This window comes from Egretta garzetta, unplaced genomic scaffold (genome assembly GCF_000687185.1).
Source record: "Egretta garzetta isolate BGI_Z169 unplaced genomic scaffold, ASM68718v1 scaffold229, whole genome shotgun sequence".
NCBI classification, from domain to species: domain Eukaryota; kingdom Metazoa; phylum Chordata; class Aves; order Pelecaniformes; family Ardeidae; genus Egretta; species Egretta garzetta.
The window spans coordinates 2,921,068-2,941,303 of NW_009270000.1; the positions used below are offsets into that span (position 1 = coordinate 2,921,068).

The following is a 20,236-nucleotide window of genomic DNA, read 5'->3' on the forward strand; positions in this document are numbered from 1 at the left end:
AAACTGAATTCCCACATATTATATGTATCGACCAAGTGCCAATCCATGGCACTGTCTTACACAGAGTGCTATTTCAAAAGACATTTTGAAGCACTTCAGTTCATTCCCTGTGCTGAAAGCACGCTCTCCTTGTTTACATACAGGCAAAATAATGTACTGCATTTTATGTGCTTCAGAAATATTACAGACAAAAATATTAAATCACTTTAGTTGCACATGTATAAACTTTACATGATTTTGATAACATTAAGAGTAGATTTAACCCCAAATGTCACAGATAAAGTTCCAGTATTTCCTGTCATTATTAAATCCATGTCAGGTACTTTTTGTCACGTTTGAGTTTTTTAGAAAGCAACTGCCAGTTCACCTTTTCTAGTTTGCTTCAATTCACCAAGTTAACTCGCAGTTCTACCTTGTCTTTAATACATCCGCATTTTTGAGAAAGCCCCACTTTCCTCTCCCCCAAAATAAATCCCAAATCCATTGAGAGAAGTGATCATGCTTAGTCAGCCAAATTTAATAACAAATTTACCCTTTTCTGTCCACAGACCCTCCTGGTATTTTAGTTTCAAACTTGCCTACTATACCACTAGCTGTGGTAAGAGAACTGCTGTCTCCATAAACTCTTTGGGTTCATTCCACAGTGCACACAGGAGACACAACCCCTTTAAACTTCAAGGAGTTCCCACTGCAGTGTAGAAGAGAAAAATTCAGAGATTATGGAATAATCATCTCCAAATCGATCAATTTCCCCCTGAAGGTAAAAAACTGAAAGAAAGAAAAAAGTTGAACAGTTCCAGCTTGCCTTCTTGAAGGGAAAGTACCCCCAGGGCATGTTGTAGAATGATCCCCATCTCTTTCTCCTGATGCTTATTAAGAGGTCATAGATCTCAGTTACACTACAGCATTCCCAAATGATATCCCCAGCTAAGGACTATGACCTCTTAGTACAAGTAGAGGGATATAAAATTAGGAATATTAACAGTTCACATTAAGGAAGAGTTTGCCTCAACTATCAGTCATCTTGGAAGAACAGTTGGAATTAATGGCATATCTGGTGTCTTGTAAAAAACAGAGGAGCTTTAGGAAAAGGGACTGCAGGTTCCAGTGTTTTCCATAGGTGCAGCACCCTGTGCCAGGGCTAAATTTCTATCTGAACATCACAGTGCATTTCCACAACAGCATATTCAATACAGTAAGTGTCTTTCTCAAAAAGCGCAAGGTATAGCTCAGAACACCCTGGGTGAATTAAGATGTGCTTTCTCTTTGTCTTAACCCTATTCCCTCTCACTAGCAGAGTCACAGTATGGAAGCAGAAGTGATTTTACAACCATCTCAGGCAGGTTATTATGCCAAGACCAGGCAGGGACTGGAGTGTCTTTAAGGACCTTTCCCCTCCAACAATTCTTTTTTTTTTCCACAAAAAGCGGGTTTTTTACACCCTCCAGATGATGCTTGAGAGGATAAACTGAGCCCATATAGGCGATGTGTTAGTGAACTACCACTTCATCCAGAAGCCTTAACACTCTACATCTGATTGTATAAACATGAATTAAGGTTCTTCTACAACTGTATTAAGCAAAGTGTTAAAGAGCTGTGGGGCATTTTGTTACATTTGGCTTTCAAGCTATGAATTTAACTGCTGAACATATAAGTAATGATAATCTGTTGTACCTCCCGTTCCGTTCATTTCTAAATGGTAATTAAAGCAAGCACCAATAATAAAAACAGCAAGTATTTGAAGAAAATTATTTTAGAAGGTGCAGGAAAATCACCACTTAAAAAGACTAATTTGTCATGGCAACAAGACCCATTTTGTAATACACTGACAATATATTATAAATATTCCAGTAAAATAGAAGCATAGAATAAACAACAGGTATTTACTCTACAGTAACCGATTCTCTGAAACCCTGTAGTCAATACAGGCTGTAGGTGTATATACGTGCATACACGCAAGACAATCATTATTTTATTTTTAATAGTGTGTCTATTAGAATCATACACACGAATTCCCATTGTACTGGGTAAAGGTCAGGGCAGCTATGACCCTGTATCAGCAGCAGCTTTACAATTCAAAGTCTGTATTACTGAGGACTGTGAAAAGCAAGACAAGCTTGGCCACAGGATCCATATTGATTACAGCAGTAATTGGAAGCAGCATAGTTATCATAGGGTAAGTAATGACTATTTTTTCTTCTTCACATATGTGCCAGCGTTGATGATTCCCCCTGCCCCCTCCCTTCTCTCTCCCCCTGTAGGCAACTGTCTTCCTTGGACAAGGAGAATTAAGAATTTCAGCTGCATAGATCAAATAGTGATTATAGTACTGCTCTCCCAAAACTGGAATGAGCTCTGGCAGTTACGTCCTCCGCACAATACCCAATAAAGGTCAGTGGATTACCTCATGTCATCACCTGGCAGATCTCAGAAATTGGACCCTCTTCTGAAACAGGCGGGAGTTGTCACTCAAGCACTGGGAGAGCAAAGTTAATATTCAATGGGAAAGACACAGTAGCCAAACGGTAACACAGAGAGATACCCTGTACTGCCCATTTGGAAATGCTCTGTGAGGAAACGGCTTGACCTTTAGAACACCCAGCAGTGGCTATAAATAAATGGAGCAACAGACTGTCAACGTAATAAAGCAAAGTTCTGGATCTAGCTAGGGCAGATTTTCAACAGAGTGCCAGGGACGCACTTGAACTAAGTCTGAAAAAGCTACGGAGCTGGGCAAGTCAGTGCTTGGAGACAGGAACGATGACGTAGGGCTAGCTTGGTAACCACAAAATAGCAAAGCCAGAAGAGGAACTATTTATATTGCGACCCCTCCCAGAGCCTAATGCTATTGCACTCACCCACAATGGCACGTCAGGTATGCCTAATTGATGCTTTCATGGTCCTGTGTCAAGAAAGCATCACACAGAAATGCCCTCTGGTATAGCTTAGGACTATGACCGTAAGTCCTGCTGCTGAGCATGGCTTGGGAAGAAGACACTGAAGTAAGGTATATCGTGTACATAAACCTCTGAGTACATGCTGAAAAACAGGCTCTGGGTGACCAGCACATGGGGTCTTTTAACCTGCAGAACAGTGTACTGTTGTCCTCAGTATTCACTCTTTACCTTCAATGAAAGTGTATTTACTTGAGAAACTTTGAGCAGAAGTGATCAAAAGCATGGTTCAAGTGTGTGATGCCCAAGTCCCAGGATGACTGGATTCATGTTCCAGACAGGAGTGTCCTTGGGTGTGTAATAGCACTTTGGCCAAAACTCTGCTGCCATACTCCATTTGCCCAGTTACGGCATGATTTGCTGCAAGATGAGCCCTAAGAGCCCCATACATGATGGTAGATTACTTAAATGTAAAAGACAGGTGAGAGGCAGTTGTACCAAGAACTAAACTTGGTAACCCCTGCAACTGGGGCTGCCTACACCAAACCCCTTTGCCAATGAGAGGACTACAGTCTCCAGTTGAGTAGCACAGGACTTCCTGGGCCAGGGAGGAGGTGCCTCTGTCCATGGTACTCAGCGAGGCAACGCTTTCCTCGCTGGTGCAGGGACACCGGCTCTCATCCGGTATCTTGCCATTATCTTGGGAGTTCAGGTTCACACCATGTGAAGTATTTGGTGGGCACATGCAGGAGATAAGCCAGCCAAAGCTCTCCTTGCCATTATGGGCTAAAAGAATCACCTGCCTTTTTTAGTGATGGAAAATCAGGCTAGAATAAGAGGAAAATAGGAAGCAAAATTGAGGAAAAAAACATAAAAGACACAGAGGAAGCACTCAAAGCTTCTTGGAAGGCACCGCCACTTGTTTCCTCTCCGCCTCCGAACAGAACAAGAGTTCTGGCATTTACAATTAATGCTCATGAACAGGTTTATTACAGGGGTTCCCCAAGTCAAGAATAACAGTTCCATGATACAGACATCAGCTGCTTTCGTTTACAAGAGGTCACTGACAGATAACTCAAGAAGTGCAACAGGCTGCTTTTAAAACACCCAGGAGGTGAAGATCCACTGGTTTTATGACTGATTAGCAATCTCAAGAGCAGAGATTAATGGTATCCAAGCAAAAGGGGGAGGAGTTTATGCCTCCTTGCCCATGTTGGCTGTTCATCATGGATCTACTGCCTCTCAAGGTAAGCACAAGGATTTTGAAGAACAGCAAGAGGGCTATGCAGCCTACTTTCATAGCTCTCAGCTCCAGCATGTACAAGTTCCCTCCATATCTGAGCAGTACCAAGCTACCTACAGAAGTATTTATACAGAATTTTGATATGAAAATCTAAGAACGCAATTATCAAGACCTTAAGCTATCCTCCCTAGGAGCTTGCAGTTTTGCATATGAAGTTCTGTATGGCAGATCCTCCAAATTGCTATGATTTTAGCAGGCCATTCTGTAATGCATATAAATCTTCCATCCAAGTTCACTGACAGGCTTTACACTGCTCTGAATTCAAAATTACAATCTTTGGAGACAGAGGCTGTAGTTACCACCCTATTCCCCCTTTTCCCCAATTATCAAGGATTTAGAATTGCAGATATGGGTCCTGGAGTACATTCTTCTAGTACTAAATCCAAAACACAGCACTATGCTAGCTACTATGAAGAAAATTAACTCTATCCCAGCCGAAAGCAGGACAAGCATGTAATTCTGAAAGGCTATGAGTCCACAACTTGAAAACTCAAAGAAGTGCATTGAACTACCATGTGTGTTGGCCAGAACAAGGAACTGGAGGAGAGGGTCTGCTTTCCACTGTCTCAGTCAAACAGAATGTCATTTTGTGGAAAAGAAATCAGAAGTTTGTGGTCCAAAGCAAATGGAAAAGTAGAAGCATGTCTCTGTCGTACAGCAACTGGGAAGCCCTCTAAGGAAAAAGAGAGGCCTAAGCTCAAAGTCCCCAGTCCAAGCACTGTTTGTCTTTCATTCAATAACTATTTAATGTAAAATCCATATGCAGTCCTTGGTGCAGGAATTCTCAAGAGAAACAGGGTGACTCTCTCAAGTGAAGTAACTGTACTTGGCAAACAGTGCTTGGCAGTGTGCCACTAACCGCAATGAGGCAGATGAATATGCTTTTGGTGCATCATAGATTTAACTTCTTAGGGTCCTTGTCCTCAGGACTTTTTATTAAGCTCCAAATTTTCTCTGTGCTGCAGAAATGACCAAAGACCCTTGCCATGTATCTTTTCTCCACACAGACAGTGGAAACTGAAAAACACAAAGGCAAGATCTGCAATGTATTTGGTGAGCTCTAGGATTCTTTTGCTAGCAGGAAGAGCAGTTCTAGCTAGGATATCAAAGCATGACAATGTCAAGCGCTCACAAGATTTATCTTGTAGTCTCACTGTGCTCAGCATACATCCTTTGGGACAAAATCCCCTGGAAAGTTTTCAAGTCTTCTAGTGAAGGAGATGGTCCTGGCATTACCAACTCATTCAGAAAGATGAAAGATTCCTGGGCACTAGGAAGAAGAGAAAAGAGGCAAGAGAAGGAAACCATTACAGTGGAATCTCTATTACCTCCCATTTGGTAAGTCCATGATCACTCGTGGTGCATGCTGTCTGTGAAGCTGTTAGGTAGCACAACCTTTTATTTCTAGACATGCAAGAAGGTGCTTCTCAACCACACAGGAGAATGATATCCATGAAAATGAATTTTGGTCATAATTGGAAACACAGAAACACTGACTTAGCTAGAAGTTCCCAGCCTAGTAGTACTACAGTGCTGATGGAGAGCAGCACTCAGAACAACTGGTCCCCAACATATCTGCTGGAATTGTTTTCAGATGGCATGCGAGAGGAATCTCTGAGCAGGGCTAGAGAGCAGGACTGCATCTCCTTTTTGGCAGGGGACACCCAGCTATTGCCAGTAACCTTTTCAACATCAGAAACTACTTAGGGGACCACATGAATGGCTCTCAGCTTTACCTGAAATCCTTATTCAACCTGTCAAAGCTCTAGCACTAGTCTAGAGCCCAAAGCAGGAAACTAAGTCTACCTAATCACCTAAAGGTAAAATAAATATTCCCAATGGAGAAATACCTCATGCTTTTTACCTCAAAACACCTGTAGCCTTGAAGCTAGGACCGCATATGATTCACTAGCCTGCTTTCAGACAAGTTTTACAGCCTGCGATGCCAACGGGGCTAGTAAGGAAGTCGTGTAACATGCGCTAGGTCTACTGACATTCAGGTGGAGGATGGCAGTCTTGTGTACCAGCACATCCACTGCTGTTAAGTTATTCAGCAACTCAGACAACCTGACCGGCATGTTCACTGCGTGTCTGACTGCAAGCAAGGCAGCACCACAGGATGCTCCTTTTTCTAGTATTACTCTAGTTATGACTGAGACTTCTGATGCCAAAGTAACCTACAGCATCTTCAAGAGAACCAAGCTTGAGCCAAATGCCTCAGAACACAGAGCCAGCCAGCGGAGAGGGCAGTTCTTATGAATACAGGGGAGACTCATAGAATATGATCCCTGAAGACTGAAAGGTGAAATAAACAGCACAAAGCACTGTGCAGGGAGAAGAGATTATAAGTCAAGCGGAAGAAGATTAGGGAAAGTGTCTGACCAAGTCTGGCCCACCAACAGCATATATGGCAGTGTTGCAAAGGGTTAAGTTTCTTTTCCTGTTCGCAGGAGAGAAAGTGAAGCTGAGGGTTTATCAGTAGTGCACCACATTTGACCCTGCATGCATGTTCCTACAGTGAGATCCAAACTGACATATACTAGAAGGACATCAGGTTCATAGCCATGCTAACTGGATCCTTCACTTATATACACAACTTAGAGGATGACAATGTGCAAGTGGTTTATGAGTTATTAAATGGAAATGCTGAAGGAAGGACAGAGTGAGAAAAGCATTAACATCAGAGAGAAACACTATTAAATCCATACTTTCATTGGCAATCTTTTGTAATGACTAAATTAATAGTTCAACATCTTATCTGTCCATGGTTACAAGTATTGCAAAGAATTTTTTTGGACTTTTTCCCCCATTTATCCATTATCTGTATTCCACAAACATCACAAGAATTGTCAGCAATTAACATAAATAAATCATCACCTTTTCGGAGAAAGCTTCAGTACAAGAATTTCAGATGATAGCAAAAAATATTACTAAATAGCTCATGAAGGGCCTGTTCCATCTCCCATTGAAGTCAATGGGAATCTTTTCATTGACTTCAATGGATATTGGATCAGACCCAAATTGAAAAGATCAATAGCGCACACATTAGGATAAAAGAGCAGCTATGCCCTCCTCTAGAAAAAGAACATGAGTTCAATTCAAACAACGGATTACAGGAAGGAACCAGTTGGGGAGAACTTTTTTCTACTCCTTTGAAAAAATCTGCAAGAGAACAGCAATTCAAGATCCTCAGAGCTAAATCTCGCAGAGTTGTAAGTAACTCTCATCTTCCACTATCCTCTGAATAGGTGGGGGTGACTGACACTTTGAGAGATTGGGACCACTGTTTAATAAATCAGCTCCCTTCTCTTCATTCCTGTCTTTGGCTGAGAGTGCAGAATGAAGATTCAATAAAGCAATTTTACTCCTTCCACTGAAGTGTCAAAGCTTCAGAAGTACACATCTAACATTTTCAAATGCAAAAACTAGAAGCCCCAGTATCAATTTGAGAACCTACAGAGGCAAGCCCCATTCTCCAGCACGTTACAAGATTGGTAGAATTAAGGGCAGTCAAGACACCATGACACTCAATTCTCACGTTTCATACTCAGGATCTTACTAAAGGGTTGTCTCAAGCCATTGTTTTGCCATTCCGTTTGTCCCATCAACATGATTGTTGATTTTACCCAGTATAACTGCATGGAAAAAGATCCTACAACTGTGTCAACATGCACAGTTCATAAATTCTTGCAGTGCAGCCCCCTATGCATCTCACAGAGCACCTCCAAAGCTCATTAAAATCCAGACAAGCTGCAGCTGGCTCAGCCATCTGAAAAATCAGGTGAACTTCAGAGGCTGATGGTCCTGGCATTTTTACATAATGGACAATTTGGGTAACTCTTCAGTTCCTGAGATGAAGCCCAGATTGGAAAGATCATACATCAGGATAGACAATACACTCTGCCCTCTTCCAGAGAGAATGCAGTTGACTCAAACAACAGAATATAATAGAAGAAATTCAATTTTGGTAATCCTCTTGCCTTTCATTAACTACTTAGTGACAGGCAAATACCTTAGGGTGTCTACTAGTTTTCATTGGGACTCCTCCAAAAGGAGAAAACCTGAGCAACTGCGTAACATCCTGTCACATCAGAAGACTGTGATGAGAAAGGGAGGTGCAACTCCCCCTCCATGGTAATACTTTTTTTGAAAACTTTGAATCTGAGCATGGCACCCAAAGGCGCTGATGGAAGTCCAAGAGAAAGGCAAGAGCCCAGGAAGCTTGCCTAAAATGCTAAAAGCAAACTTTATTTTTGTCAAATATATATTGTTCTTCAGAAGAGAAAGGTAAGCTGCTTGTCTGTCAACTGTTTGTCACTGATTAACTAAAAACCATCTAAAAGGATGAGGTTTTCACAGATGTTGTATCCTTAATGTTAGGCCATACATGCAGCTTAGGACCCTGCATTGAATTCACCTCACTAACCAACTGTTTAGTATTTTTTTGCTGGAGAAAGAAGAAATCCTCAACTCTGGCCATTCCATCCAGGCTCCTCTCTCAACTTAAGGGTGTATTTTGGTCATTCACATTTAGAAACAGAGGACAGCTGGCTTTTTGTCAACTTGGTAGTCCAGAAGGATGTGTGGTTTAGGTTTTTATTTACTTTGTCAGCTTTCAAACAGCCTCTACCCATTCACTATCACAGATTTCCTTGAAAGAGAAGCAAAGGTGTTTTTAGGAGCTTAAACCATTTCCTTCAAGATTAATTTTCGTTCCCCCATTCTCTATCAGCATAGGTATATTCCTGCATGCACCCCAGATTGATTAATCCAGCATACTTGTTTTCACTCTCATTTAGTGACACAACTCAGCAAGAACTGTTGTGTTCAGGAGAAGTGCTCTAGGACTCTTCCTCCTTACTGCTCCCCCCACCTGCTTTTCTTTGGTTTCTCAACCCAACCGCGCAAGCACTGTTCAGTGCATTCTGCTTGCAGCTTTAAAGCAGAGAAACCACTGGGGAGGGGGGTCAGCAACTAACTAACCAGAAGGGAGTAACAGCCATATCAGATCAAGGTGAAAAAACAGGGATGAATAAATGGGATCTGAAGCAGTAAAGGGGAGATCCAGAGGACTGGGACAGGGGGGATGCTTTCTGGGAAAGGGAAGGAAGAGAAAACCTAAAGCCACTAATTTTTCAACATAGAAAGAGCAAAAGAGGAGAGGTAGGAAGAAAAGGGGAGAGAAACATTAAGTTTTTTTAAAGTCAAGAGAGAATATCCATGCTGCCAGAAACCATGAGCAATGCAGACAAATACATCCTAGAAGTTTGTAGGAGTGATTAGGGAATGGCAGAACGGACTCTACCTCAAGTTTGAAAAACATTTTATGGGCAAGAAAAGGCAAAGTGATATATTAATAAAAGTAAATGTTTCTTGCTACAGCAAATTTTCAACTTCCATAATTTGAAGTCAGGATTAAAACCATTTGACAAACTCAGATTTCTTCCTCAACTTTCCTTCTGCTCCTGCCCTCTTATTCCTCTTCTGCTCACCTTCTTTTCACACTTCGCCCTCAAGAGCAGTACTGCTGCTTGACTTTTATACGATCTTGCCCGGACTTAGCCTATGGATCTACTGGAACCAAAAATAACTCAGAAAGCTCTCCAGACATGAGCACACGCACACTTTCTAAAAGCATTCCTGAACGGGAAGGATGGCTTTCCTCGTTTACAAAGTCATAATAAAGAAAGGGTTTTAACATAACTGCACTGAACGATAAATACATTTTACACTGTAGAGGCTAAAACTAAAGTATCATCTAATAAAAAATTTCTGTTAATACTGAGTCTATTTGGACCTACAGTGCATACTATCAAAAGACCTACTAAAACTAAAGGGCAAAACTGCTTCAGCAGATTTCATGTGGTTTCCTAGGTGAGGGGGCTGTCTACACTCATTCCAAAGAGGAACCCGGGTTGGCTACAGGTCCATTCACCCAGCTCTGCTCAGTTCAGTAGTATCGGAGCAGCACTCAGTTCTGCCCCTTGACTAAAGCCGAGATTTTATTTTCCCCTCTAACAGTTTGCTTCATTCCTCTCAACTCGCCGTTACTAATTACTGTACAGTCATTTGTAGTTAACAGATTAGGCTAACGCAACATCCAGCCCAGATCTGCAACATGCCATTGTGCAAATTCATTCGTTATGCGGCTGCACTTGAACCCCACCTACAAATACCCTCTGTGTTCACAAGTGACTTCGGAAAATACATGTGTAAGCGAAGTACGGAAAGCTGTACAGTATGAATCTAGAAAATGTATGCAGCAGCCAGGCACAGACATCTAACAAATACTTTAAATACAGTGACAATGCAGCAATTATCCATACATCCTTTGGTATGAAGGAAATTTATAGTGCCCCATTTACAGTACAATCTTGTCCCAGAATCTGTTTATAAAGGTCTCACTCAAGCATTCAAGTGCAGGAGTAAAATAACTGAGAAAGGAGGAGGGAAATCAGAAGCAGAGGATGGGAATCAGAAATAGAACAGTGCACGAAGCCACAAAGTAATAAGTATTCTTTACCTGTCAGTTGACATTGATTAATCTTGTGTTCTGTGATATCACTCAGTGACTCAAACACCTGGAGGCAGCTGTCACAGCTGTGCACAGCTTCTTCTTCTAACTCCTCCCCTTCGTCCGGCCTTTTCTTACAGTCTAGCACCTCTCCATCTTCTGCCTTGTCTTCTAGTTTACAGTTAGGGTCTGAAAGAAAATCAAGACCGTGACGTCAGGCATCTAAGAAGAGAACCTTTAAAAAGAAAAAGAAAAAAATCAAGATAGGTTCTTGTGGTAACGATGAGAAGAAACATATCTGGCACGAGCCTGCAGCACACTGTAGATTTTATTGCTAAATAAGCAATGGAGGCTTTTTCCTTAATCTTTTTCTGTCTCGATGAAAGGAGAATTTCCCTTCTACTCCCACAAATGCAGCTCCATTTCTCACTCAAGCAATTCTTCCATGCTTCAGTGTTAGGTTTGTCAATTTTATCGCAGCTATTGAAGCTGCTTTGATCATTATAAGAAAGGATAAACCACCTATGCAATTAGTTTTCAATGAAAAGAAAAATCAAATCAATGAGTGTGCAGGAACTTCTTTTCACTGTTAACTACAGCGTTTCACAGGAAATTACCAGAATTAAGAGACTAACAAATTTGATTTACATAAACATGAAATTAATCTTGATTTTACCACCCACTCCAATACTCCATCACCACACTACTTGACACAAACAAAGCCCTGGAAAGATTATACCCTGGGTCAAAATGCTACACATGCTTTGAACTTGTGTGTGACTTAAGACAAACCCGATGAAGTTCCTGTATTTGCCAGATCATGGAAAGCTGGAAACTAACCACTGTAAAACCTAAATAGTGCACAAGGAGAGCTTTGTCTTGCTTGACATATTAACAAGCATTTTGAGGATAGCGGGATAGCTCTAGCCTCACAGCAGCAGCCCTGAGCCCAGTTGAAGCTTCTAAACTGGAAGAACTGTGCGGTCTCACCGCCATCCCCTATGTGCAGAGAAGCCACACAGCTCGCTGCACCACCTCAGTTCTGCGGATGGCCAGCGCGGAGGGAGAGAATGCAAAGTCTAGAACTTCTCCTCCTCTGAGGAGGAGCGGAGTAGCTTTAACTACTCCTGACTTTTTGCCCACTTTACTAAAAGCTTCCTTCAAACGACAGAAATAAAACAGTCTGTCTTCCCTAATAAAGCAAGCTGGCACTTAACTTTGTTTTTCCTTGGGAACCACAGTACAACAAGTGAAATGCAGAAGAAAAATGGTTGTGTACATTCCAGCAAAAGGAATGCAAGTGTTTCACCACTTTTCCCTTTTCTGCTTTGGCCACCTCATCTTTCCTTTTATTTGAGAGGGCTAAGACTGAAACAAGTAATTTTAGAAAACAAGGACAAACTCACATAATAACAGGAGATTGTGCAAGTACATTTTAAGATGTTACACTCGCTAGCCAAGCGGGTGACTAACCAGGAGTAGGCTTCTTGCCCGCAGCAACACAGAGGTGGCATCTGTGAACCCACTTTATTTAGCACTGCAATTGATTAGGATCATGCACAACTACTTGAAAGGAGAGAAACAAAAAGGTGCTAACACTAAATTCGTATTAGAATGGGGAAGGGGTAAGGAGAAAGAGGGTGATTCCATTTTAAAGCACTCTTAAATCCTCTCTCAGCACCCTACAGTATTGGGGGCACAGCCACCCCTGTATTTGCCACTGTGCACGAAGCGCGGGCATTCTTGCTGCCCACAACAAAGGTCAGGGCTCTCATCATCTTTCTACACCCTTTGGTCCAGGCTGCTGCACCCTGCCCTTCAACTGTTCAAACACAGACGGACCCGCAAGCAGAAACTGGAAATGACCCATGTCAGGAAGTCTTCCTCATTCGATGTGGCTCGTGATCAAACCCGAGGAATTTCTTTGACAGGGGTAAAGGGCGGAATTTATTTTTAAGGGAATTACATTACAGAGGGAAACCAGATTACTTTTAGAAAAATAAAAAACACATTCTGCAGGCAAAAATGTATTTGCTGTGCAAAAGCCCTGCCTATACACTGAGTGTGGTCCTTTTATGACAAATTACATTCACAAGGTTCTTTCAAGAGTGAAAATTTCAACTTGCACAGCTACTTCCAAACAGAGGAGTAGTCTGCAAACTTACACACCAAAAAGGGATGCAAATTAAATAAAAGGGCTTTATGGCATTTTAGCCATTGTTGAATGCTCTGAATCCACTAACTCCCACTGCCACTTCATTTTCCAAGATATTTTGCAAGATTAATAAAAGTAGTTAGGAGATCACCAGGTTATACGCAGTTCAGAAAAAGAAATAATGGTCTTAACTGTTGCAAACTGACCCCAACATCATTAAACACTTGTTGGAAGGCAGCATGTGCACAGCACATACTATTAGTTGTTCAGCTCAAGCTCCCAGTTTCATCTCATAAAACTGACAGCACTCAGGGAAATGTGGGCACTGGGTTTGAATTTTAACATGAGTATTTAAATGCTGCACATAAAGTTTACAGACCTGTTTGTTTTAAAATAAGGGTAGTGTCTGACTCTGCTTTAAGTACAATGCTGAAGGAAAGAAAAGGGAGGGGAGGGAATTCTCAAGACTTATTATTCCGTAACACTTGCACTTTACAGGAATTCAGCAATACACACACACGTAGGCACAGATGCACCCCTTAGTGCACAAAAGCCTAAAGAATCGCCCAATTTAAAGCTTCCTACTTAGAGACCAGTTATTAAAATTAGAATCATTTTAAGACTAATAAATGTTTTGCTTCTCCTTCTGCATTTGCAGATATAAACTCTATGGGGACAGAAGTCAGTCAAGCTTATTCCCTTCTGCTGCAACTTTAGAATACATGCTCTAGCCAACTGGCACATTTGTTTTTAGGTCAACACTTAAGTGGGACCCTCTGGGACCTAGGTTCGAGTTTAGCCTACGACAGCTTTGTGAAATGAGTTCTGGCAGTCTCAGCCCCTCTCAATGAATGCATTTCCACTGTGATCTGCTTCCATGAAGAGATGTCACCACCAAAATAAAAAGATATTTAAAGAGAGAAAATACCATTTGAACACTTTGTGAATAGATAGCTTTTCTCTTACAACACCAAATATCTTCCATCAAGAAGCGGTCTAACCTTGAATAGTTACTTAAACTGAGGATAAGCTGCCTTATTTGAGCTGCTCTTTTGAAAGACTAGAATAAAATGTATTTTATAAATGCAATACGCACTCATCTATACCTTCTCCTTAACCTCCTGTTCAAAGCTCATGCTCGCATACGGACTTTAGGGTGAATAACATTCATCTCCCACATTTCTTTTCCCCCCAGTATCTGCAACAATCACAGCCACAATTCCCTCAACAAAGATTGTCTTTATAGTAAGATTACCTTTCCCAACACCTGCAAATGCCACATTTCCAGAGGCTTCCCTGCCACATTTCAGAGGCTGCTGTGCACTAACTGAAATTTTTCAATATATATCAGCAACAATACAAACACCAGCTCCATCTGCAGATATCATTGAAAATTATCTAGTATGGAAAGGAGGGTGACATTTTTGGAACAGAAATAAATTCAGCCTATTAAGGCACTTTAAAAAAAAAAAAAAGTGAAAGAACAGTTGTCTTCTGTTACTGATTATGTTAACATTATTTATAAATGGAAATTAAAAGAAGCATGATTTTCTCATTACTATGTTCCCTGGCAGGTGGCTCTCCCCTTCCCTTCTTCCTCCTCCTCATAAGGGGTGTTATTGCTGTAACTTGGTCTAATAAAACTGCAACTTTGGGGAAAATGAAAAATTGCATTGGCTTAAAAGTGTTGGAGGCAATAAAGCCATGGACTTCAATTAATTTCAAGTGTGGGAGCGGTTTAAGGCCAACCAGCAGAAATTCTATTCCGTCCATGTAAAAATGAGGTTTCACCACATTTACTTTTTATAACCCATATAAAAGTCAAGTAAAAGTAATGAATATCTAAAAGCCATCTCAGTGGACTGGCAAAGACTATCTGTATTCTTGAAACTCATCTTACATATTTCTGCCTATGCTACAAGGATCCATAGCTAATCACAACTAAAACATCAAACTACCAAGAAAACAGCCTCCTTTCCAATCCATTTCACTGCCTTGCAGCAGACCTCCTTCCAAGCCACTTCTGCATGGAAAAGTGCTGGCAAAAGAAAGGAAAACTTAGATCATGTGGTTATAATTATTACCAGGCAAGGAATATTTCTTCAGCTCAGTGGTAAAGTAAAACTCTGTCGCTCTCTGCTCCCAATAGTGTCCATCGCAAAACAACTGCCTCATTAAATCTCTGCAGTAAGATTAATATGCCGTAGCTGCACTACATTTATAACTTGGTACTCTATAAAAAGCACATTTAATGGTTAGAGCCAGAGCTTAGATACAAAGTATTACTATAAAAACTTCTGGCAGTGTGTACACAGTGTGGGCCTTCTGTACTGCTTGCTCTGTCAGAAGGTTTTTTGTTTTTAATATCAGCACTGCATTCTTGCTATAGAGAAAAACAGAATGTTAAATCTTGCCTAGAAACAGACAGAGGACAACACAGGACATGATGGGAAATAAATAACTGGCAAGACACTTAACCATTGAGAATTATTTTAAGGAAAAACCAGAAAAGCAACCATTCCTTGTCATATTGATCTCCAGTTTTGCAGTCCTCTATTTTTCAACTTCATGTATCTACAGCAGTAAAAGTTTGCTGTTTTTCCAGTTTGCAGATAGCTAAATGGAGACATAAGTACATTCAGAAGAGTTTGAGAAATTTGCCATTTAAAAAAGCAGAGAACTCTCTCACTTTTGATTTTTTCTTTTCAAACAATATGGTTTATGCGCAGAGCCACTAGAACCTATAAAAGGCATCAAACAACAACACAAACCCACAGGACACACACACACAAGAGAAATATAAAGTCTCCTAGCGGAACAAAAAATTAACTGTGTTCTTCACCTTCGTAAGAGGAATAACTCTAACTGTTCTCAAACAAATCACCTACACGTACTCAGAGATGACTAGCCTTCTAGGAATAGCCTTAAGGAGCAGCCCTCACTCCAAAAGGTGACCTCAGCTGATTCAATGAGACTATTCAGATGAGTCAGTCCTGCTCTTCAGATAAAATTCTGTGGAATCAGTACCAAAGACAGAAGCGAAGTATTTCTTACATCCTCAGAACCATATTAGGAAATAAAAGAGCCCTTGTTGTTACTGGGAATTAACAATTATTTCTTCAGGTTTATTGACAATACATATCCCTGTGATCCTGACTCAAACAACAGCTTTGTCCACCCAATCTCACTGACTTAAAATTAAGGAGCCCTTAATTAATCCCTGACTGGTAAGAAATTATACAAACAATCCTAGAAGAAATTACCTTTATCCACATATTTTACAAATACAAAAATAGTTTAAGTGGAATGAAAATTCAAGTTCATCTGAAATGGCATAGGGTGGGGTTTTATGTGGGGGATGTAGAGAAGGATTATTTTTAACAAAAAAAAAAAAAAAGAAAAAAAAAAAAGCATGCTGCACTTTAGAAGCATCTCGCTTTCAATTGGCTGACCTACAAAAGGCAGAATTTCTAATTCTCAGGAATTGAAAGGTGAGGGAAGAGGAATGTTATTTTCCATCGCAAGCCCCAAGAATGCATTCTAAGCTGAAACAGAGAAGGAAGATTGCAGGCTTTGCAAAAACACCTCGATACAAAAATCTCTCCCACTGTTGTCAAACAGTTAGCAAGCACTAATGAAGGAATTCAGCATTACCAGTCTGTGCGGCTGTGTGTCCCACACCTGCCTGATGGTCCTCTGTTTCATTTTCTTCTACTGTCAGAAAAAGGTAAACAAAACAAAAACAAAACAAAAAAAAGATGTTAGGTAGGTAGCTGAAGTGTTTCAAGCATCTTTACACCAGCTTCAGTTCTGAAAGCCAGTAATGCTTGTACAACACGGGCAAGAAAAGCTGCACTGCAAAGTGCGAAAGTGTAGACCAGACCAAAACGGAATACGTTGCTGTATGGAAGCTACAAATCTGAGAAGAGAGTGACCAAATCGGTTTCAAGGCTTAAAAACCAAATCGAATTTCCTCTGGGATATTTGTCTTCAATGCACTCTACTGTATTTGATTATGGAACTAAATGAGTGAATAATTCTGGGCTTTAAGATTCTACTCGCTCCACACGGGTAAGAGAAAGCCTTCTCCTGGCAGACGGGAGAGGTGTGTGTGCTAATTCATACATAAGCTTTAAAAAAATAATAATAATAATCCTATATTCAGTAGCAAACATCTCAGCAGTGCAGACAGCCTTGCAAAGGAGAACTAACCCCATGCTGTTTTACTGTATACACCATGCCAGCATCTTTCCCTCGGCTCACAGCTTTCCAGAGCAGTAGAACTAAAAACAATACAATTCTTGTCAGATTCACTATTCAAAACTTGTTGGGCGAGAGTGAACCTAACAAGAGCCATTCTGCTGCTACTTTGCGAGAGCTGTTCTCATATGCTCTGATATGATGCCTAAGTAAGATTGACTCTCCCAAAGTAAAAGTAAGGGAAGAGCTAAAAGGCAGAACCATTTCCTTTTTATTCTCCCAAAGACCGAGTTCTTTGAGTTAGAGAACAGCGGAGAGAAAAGAATTCATTCTCCCTCCACAGGGGAAAAAGCTGAAAGGGGAAAGACCGCACTTTTACAGCATTTCCACTCCCAAGAATTCAGACCTCAAAAATAATCATGCAACCGCGTTAAAATCCAAAGATTTGGGGTTTTTTTTCCCCGGTTCTTGGGACAAGAGAGTGCAACACTTAGGGTCACATAGAAATCTAGACATATATTCAAAAGAAGAGATACATATACACACTCCACAGGTACCTCTTTTCCTCCTCCGCCAACCCCAAGGCTTCATACAACTGGTTGTTTCTAGAATCTGAGTTTCTAGAAAAAAAACACCAGTTTTCATAAGGACACTCTTCGGACACCAGAAACTTGAAACACAGTGCATATATTAGAAAGAGTCAAGTACAATCGCTGGAGCACTCCAAACAATCTCTATCTCTGTCCCAGAGCTGTGGCTAGTAAGCACACTTTTCTCATCAGCGGAGATCTGATAAAGTTTCCCCAGCCCTGGATAAGTTGAGTGTTTCACAAAACACGATTTTATGAGCTGCCTGTTTCGGCTGAACTTGTATTCTGCAGCCATGAAGTTACCAGCCCTTCAGCTGTGATAGTACTGTATGATTTTCTTTGTTATGCTGAAGCGGTCATCCCAGCAGCCCTCACAGCTAAAGGAAACTGGTCAGACAAAGAACGCAATGGGAAAAGCTTGTGAAAAGCTGAGTTTCGGGGAACACGCGGTCAAACACAAACTAAGCTAAACAGAAAGATTTTTCACTAGGGCGGCACAGATCAGTAAGACTCGTTAATAAAGCAAGAAAAATAATGAATACAACTAGTATACAGTTAAAAAAAAAAAAGTATGCCTTTTGTGACCCCCACAAAGCCCCCAGTGAAGCCTCTGCAGCAGCCCAACCTGACCCTGTTTATGCTCACCATCAGCTGTTGATCTGTTTGCAGAGAATGTTCTCAAGCACAAGCTCCAACACTAAAAAATGAGTCCACTGTTCCATCCCTCAAGAGGAACTCATTTTGGTCACCATTACCTACCGATCAACCTTATTAAAGGTTGTAGAGATATCTGTTACCTACCAGTGAAACCCTCAACCACAATACACATCACAACCTGGTCCAGAAAGGCAGTTTCAAAACTCTACCATTTTTTAAGTTTCGAGATGGAATTGAGGTGGCCAAACACGAACGTTTCAAGAACTGATTCCCAAGCAGGAAACTTTAAAATAAAGCAGCTACCTGCTAAGAAGTAAAGAAGATCTGCTTGTTTGAAGCGGATCTCCACCCCTAAGTGCATGGAAACCAAAATGCCAGAGTTCACCTCTTCTGCTGTTCCGTACTGAATGTCTGCTGCCACCAGCTGCAGTACCCGAATCTCTCGCTGCTACCGAGAAGCGCCTGCATGCTGAAATGTGCTCAGCTTTACACTGAGAGGTACACCAAACACTTTTAGGTCTTCAAATGGAAAAGACAGGCATGGATACTGTGTACCAACTTGTTTTCACGCATGCAATTTTGTAATGTAAAAACATGCCAGTGCGTGCCTTGTGAAACAAAATGTTTAAAACTTCCCTGCTATTTAGGGATCTGAAAATTCTGTAAGAGCTGAGGTTTGCTTTCAACAAAGGCTGACCACTATGTCTTTATTACACTAAAAAAGAGGAAACAAGCATCGGAGCAGGTAACTTTGTGGTTAGCAGCTTTCTAAACCATTGTTCAAGCTCTTTAAGGATTCTCAGCCACAACAGAACCGAGTAGGTCACAACAGGCCAGGGCACAAAGTCTTGCTCATAATGTTCAACTAGACTGGTGTATTTGTCAGGAAAATTAAAACCACATTCAGGGGGAAATAGGGTAAAAGGAATAAGAAAACTACCCCACAAAACCCACAGAATTAGGGAAATCTTAGCATTAGCACAAATCAACTACAAAAGAGCACCTCATTTTCCTTTGCATTAAATTAGATCATTCCTCCAGCTAGCATGGGTATTTGTTACATTAAGTAAGCTACAGCTGGTAGCATCAGATAAGCTCCCAATTAGCACTTCATGCCTTTCCACAACCAGATTCTGCAAACTTCAGTGCTATTTCTAGCTCTCAGACCAATGTTAAACTCACCTGACTATGAAAGGCAGCATGATGGTGCAGGCAACATTAACTTCCCTTAACCATCAACTGTACCGTTTTCTTTCAGGACAGGAAGGCAACTTTAAGCAGAACCTATATAGTAAGATGCTTTAAATTTCGCTAACCAAAACCAATTCTCTAGCACTGGCATGAAACATAACTAAAAAAAGCCACAAGGATGACGTGCAGATAAAACAGTAGCATGTATGCACTATCATTAATTCAACGACCAAAATTACCGATACTCTAGGACTGTAACTGCACATAGGAATGTCATCTTCATTACAGCATACATCACATCCTAGCGTAAGGTAAAACAGATTCTAGATAACAAAGCAATGGAATACTACGAAAAGGAGAGGCCTCAGGAAACCAGAACAATAGCTCATGAATCCAGACTAGGAGTTAAGAGATGTTACTGCTGAACAGAACGTCTAGATACATTTGAAATAATGTTGTCACAAAGCAACAATATTCCTTGTCCCTGCAATTATGTGTTTATGACCACAGGTCACCTCTTTTTGTTAGCTATAGAAATATTTCTCAGTTGACTTATCTGTTCCTTAAAACAACAAACCATCAAGTCACTACTACATTATTTTCTCAGTGTAACTTGTGAAAAATATGGAACAAAGAGGAAACACAAGTAATACAATTTCAAAAAAAGACCAGATCACCACAACAGCTGTGGCACCACACTTCTTCAGAGCAATTTAAAAAAAAAAAAAAAAA

General features: G+C 40.8%; 1 protein-coding gene across 1 annotated transcript in view; it reads right to left on the reverse strand.

Moving 5' to 3' along the window:
• Positions 1 to 20,236, reverse strand: part of ZNF521 (zinc finger protein 521) — a 205,348-nt gene that overhangs the window by 169,799 nt on the left and 15,313 nt on the right. The window contains exons 3-5 of the mRNA XM_035903018.1: positions 17,624 to 17,686; positions 16,521 to 16,580; positions 10,721 to 10,900 (exon numbers count right to left, since the gene is read on the reverse strand). Coding sequence (XP_035758911.1) covers positions 10,721 to 10,900; positions 16,521 to 16,580; positions 17,624 to 17,686 — 303 coding nt within the window. The remainder of the gene's footprint in view (positions 1 to 10,720; positions 10,901 to 16,520; positions 16,581 to 17,623; positions 17,687 to 20,236) is intronic.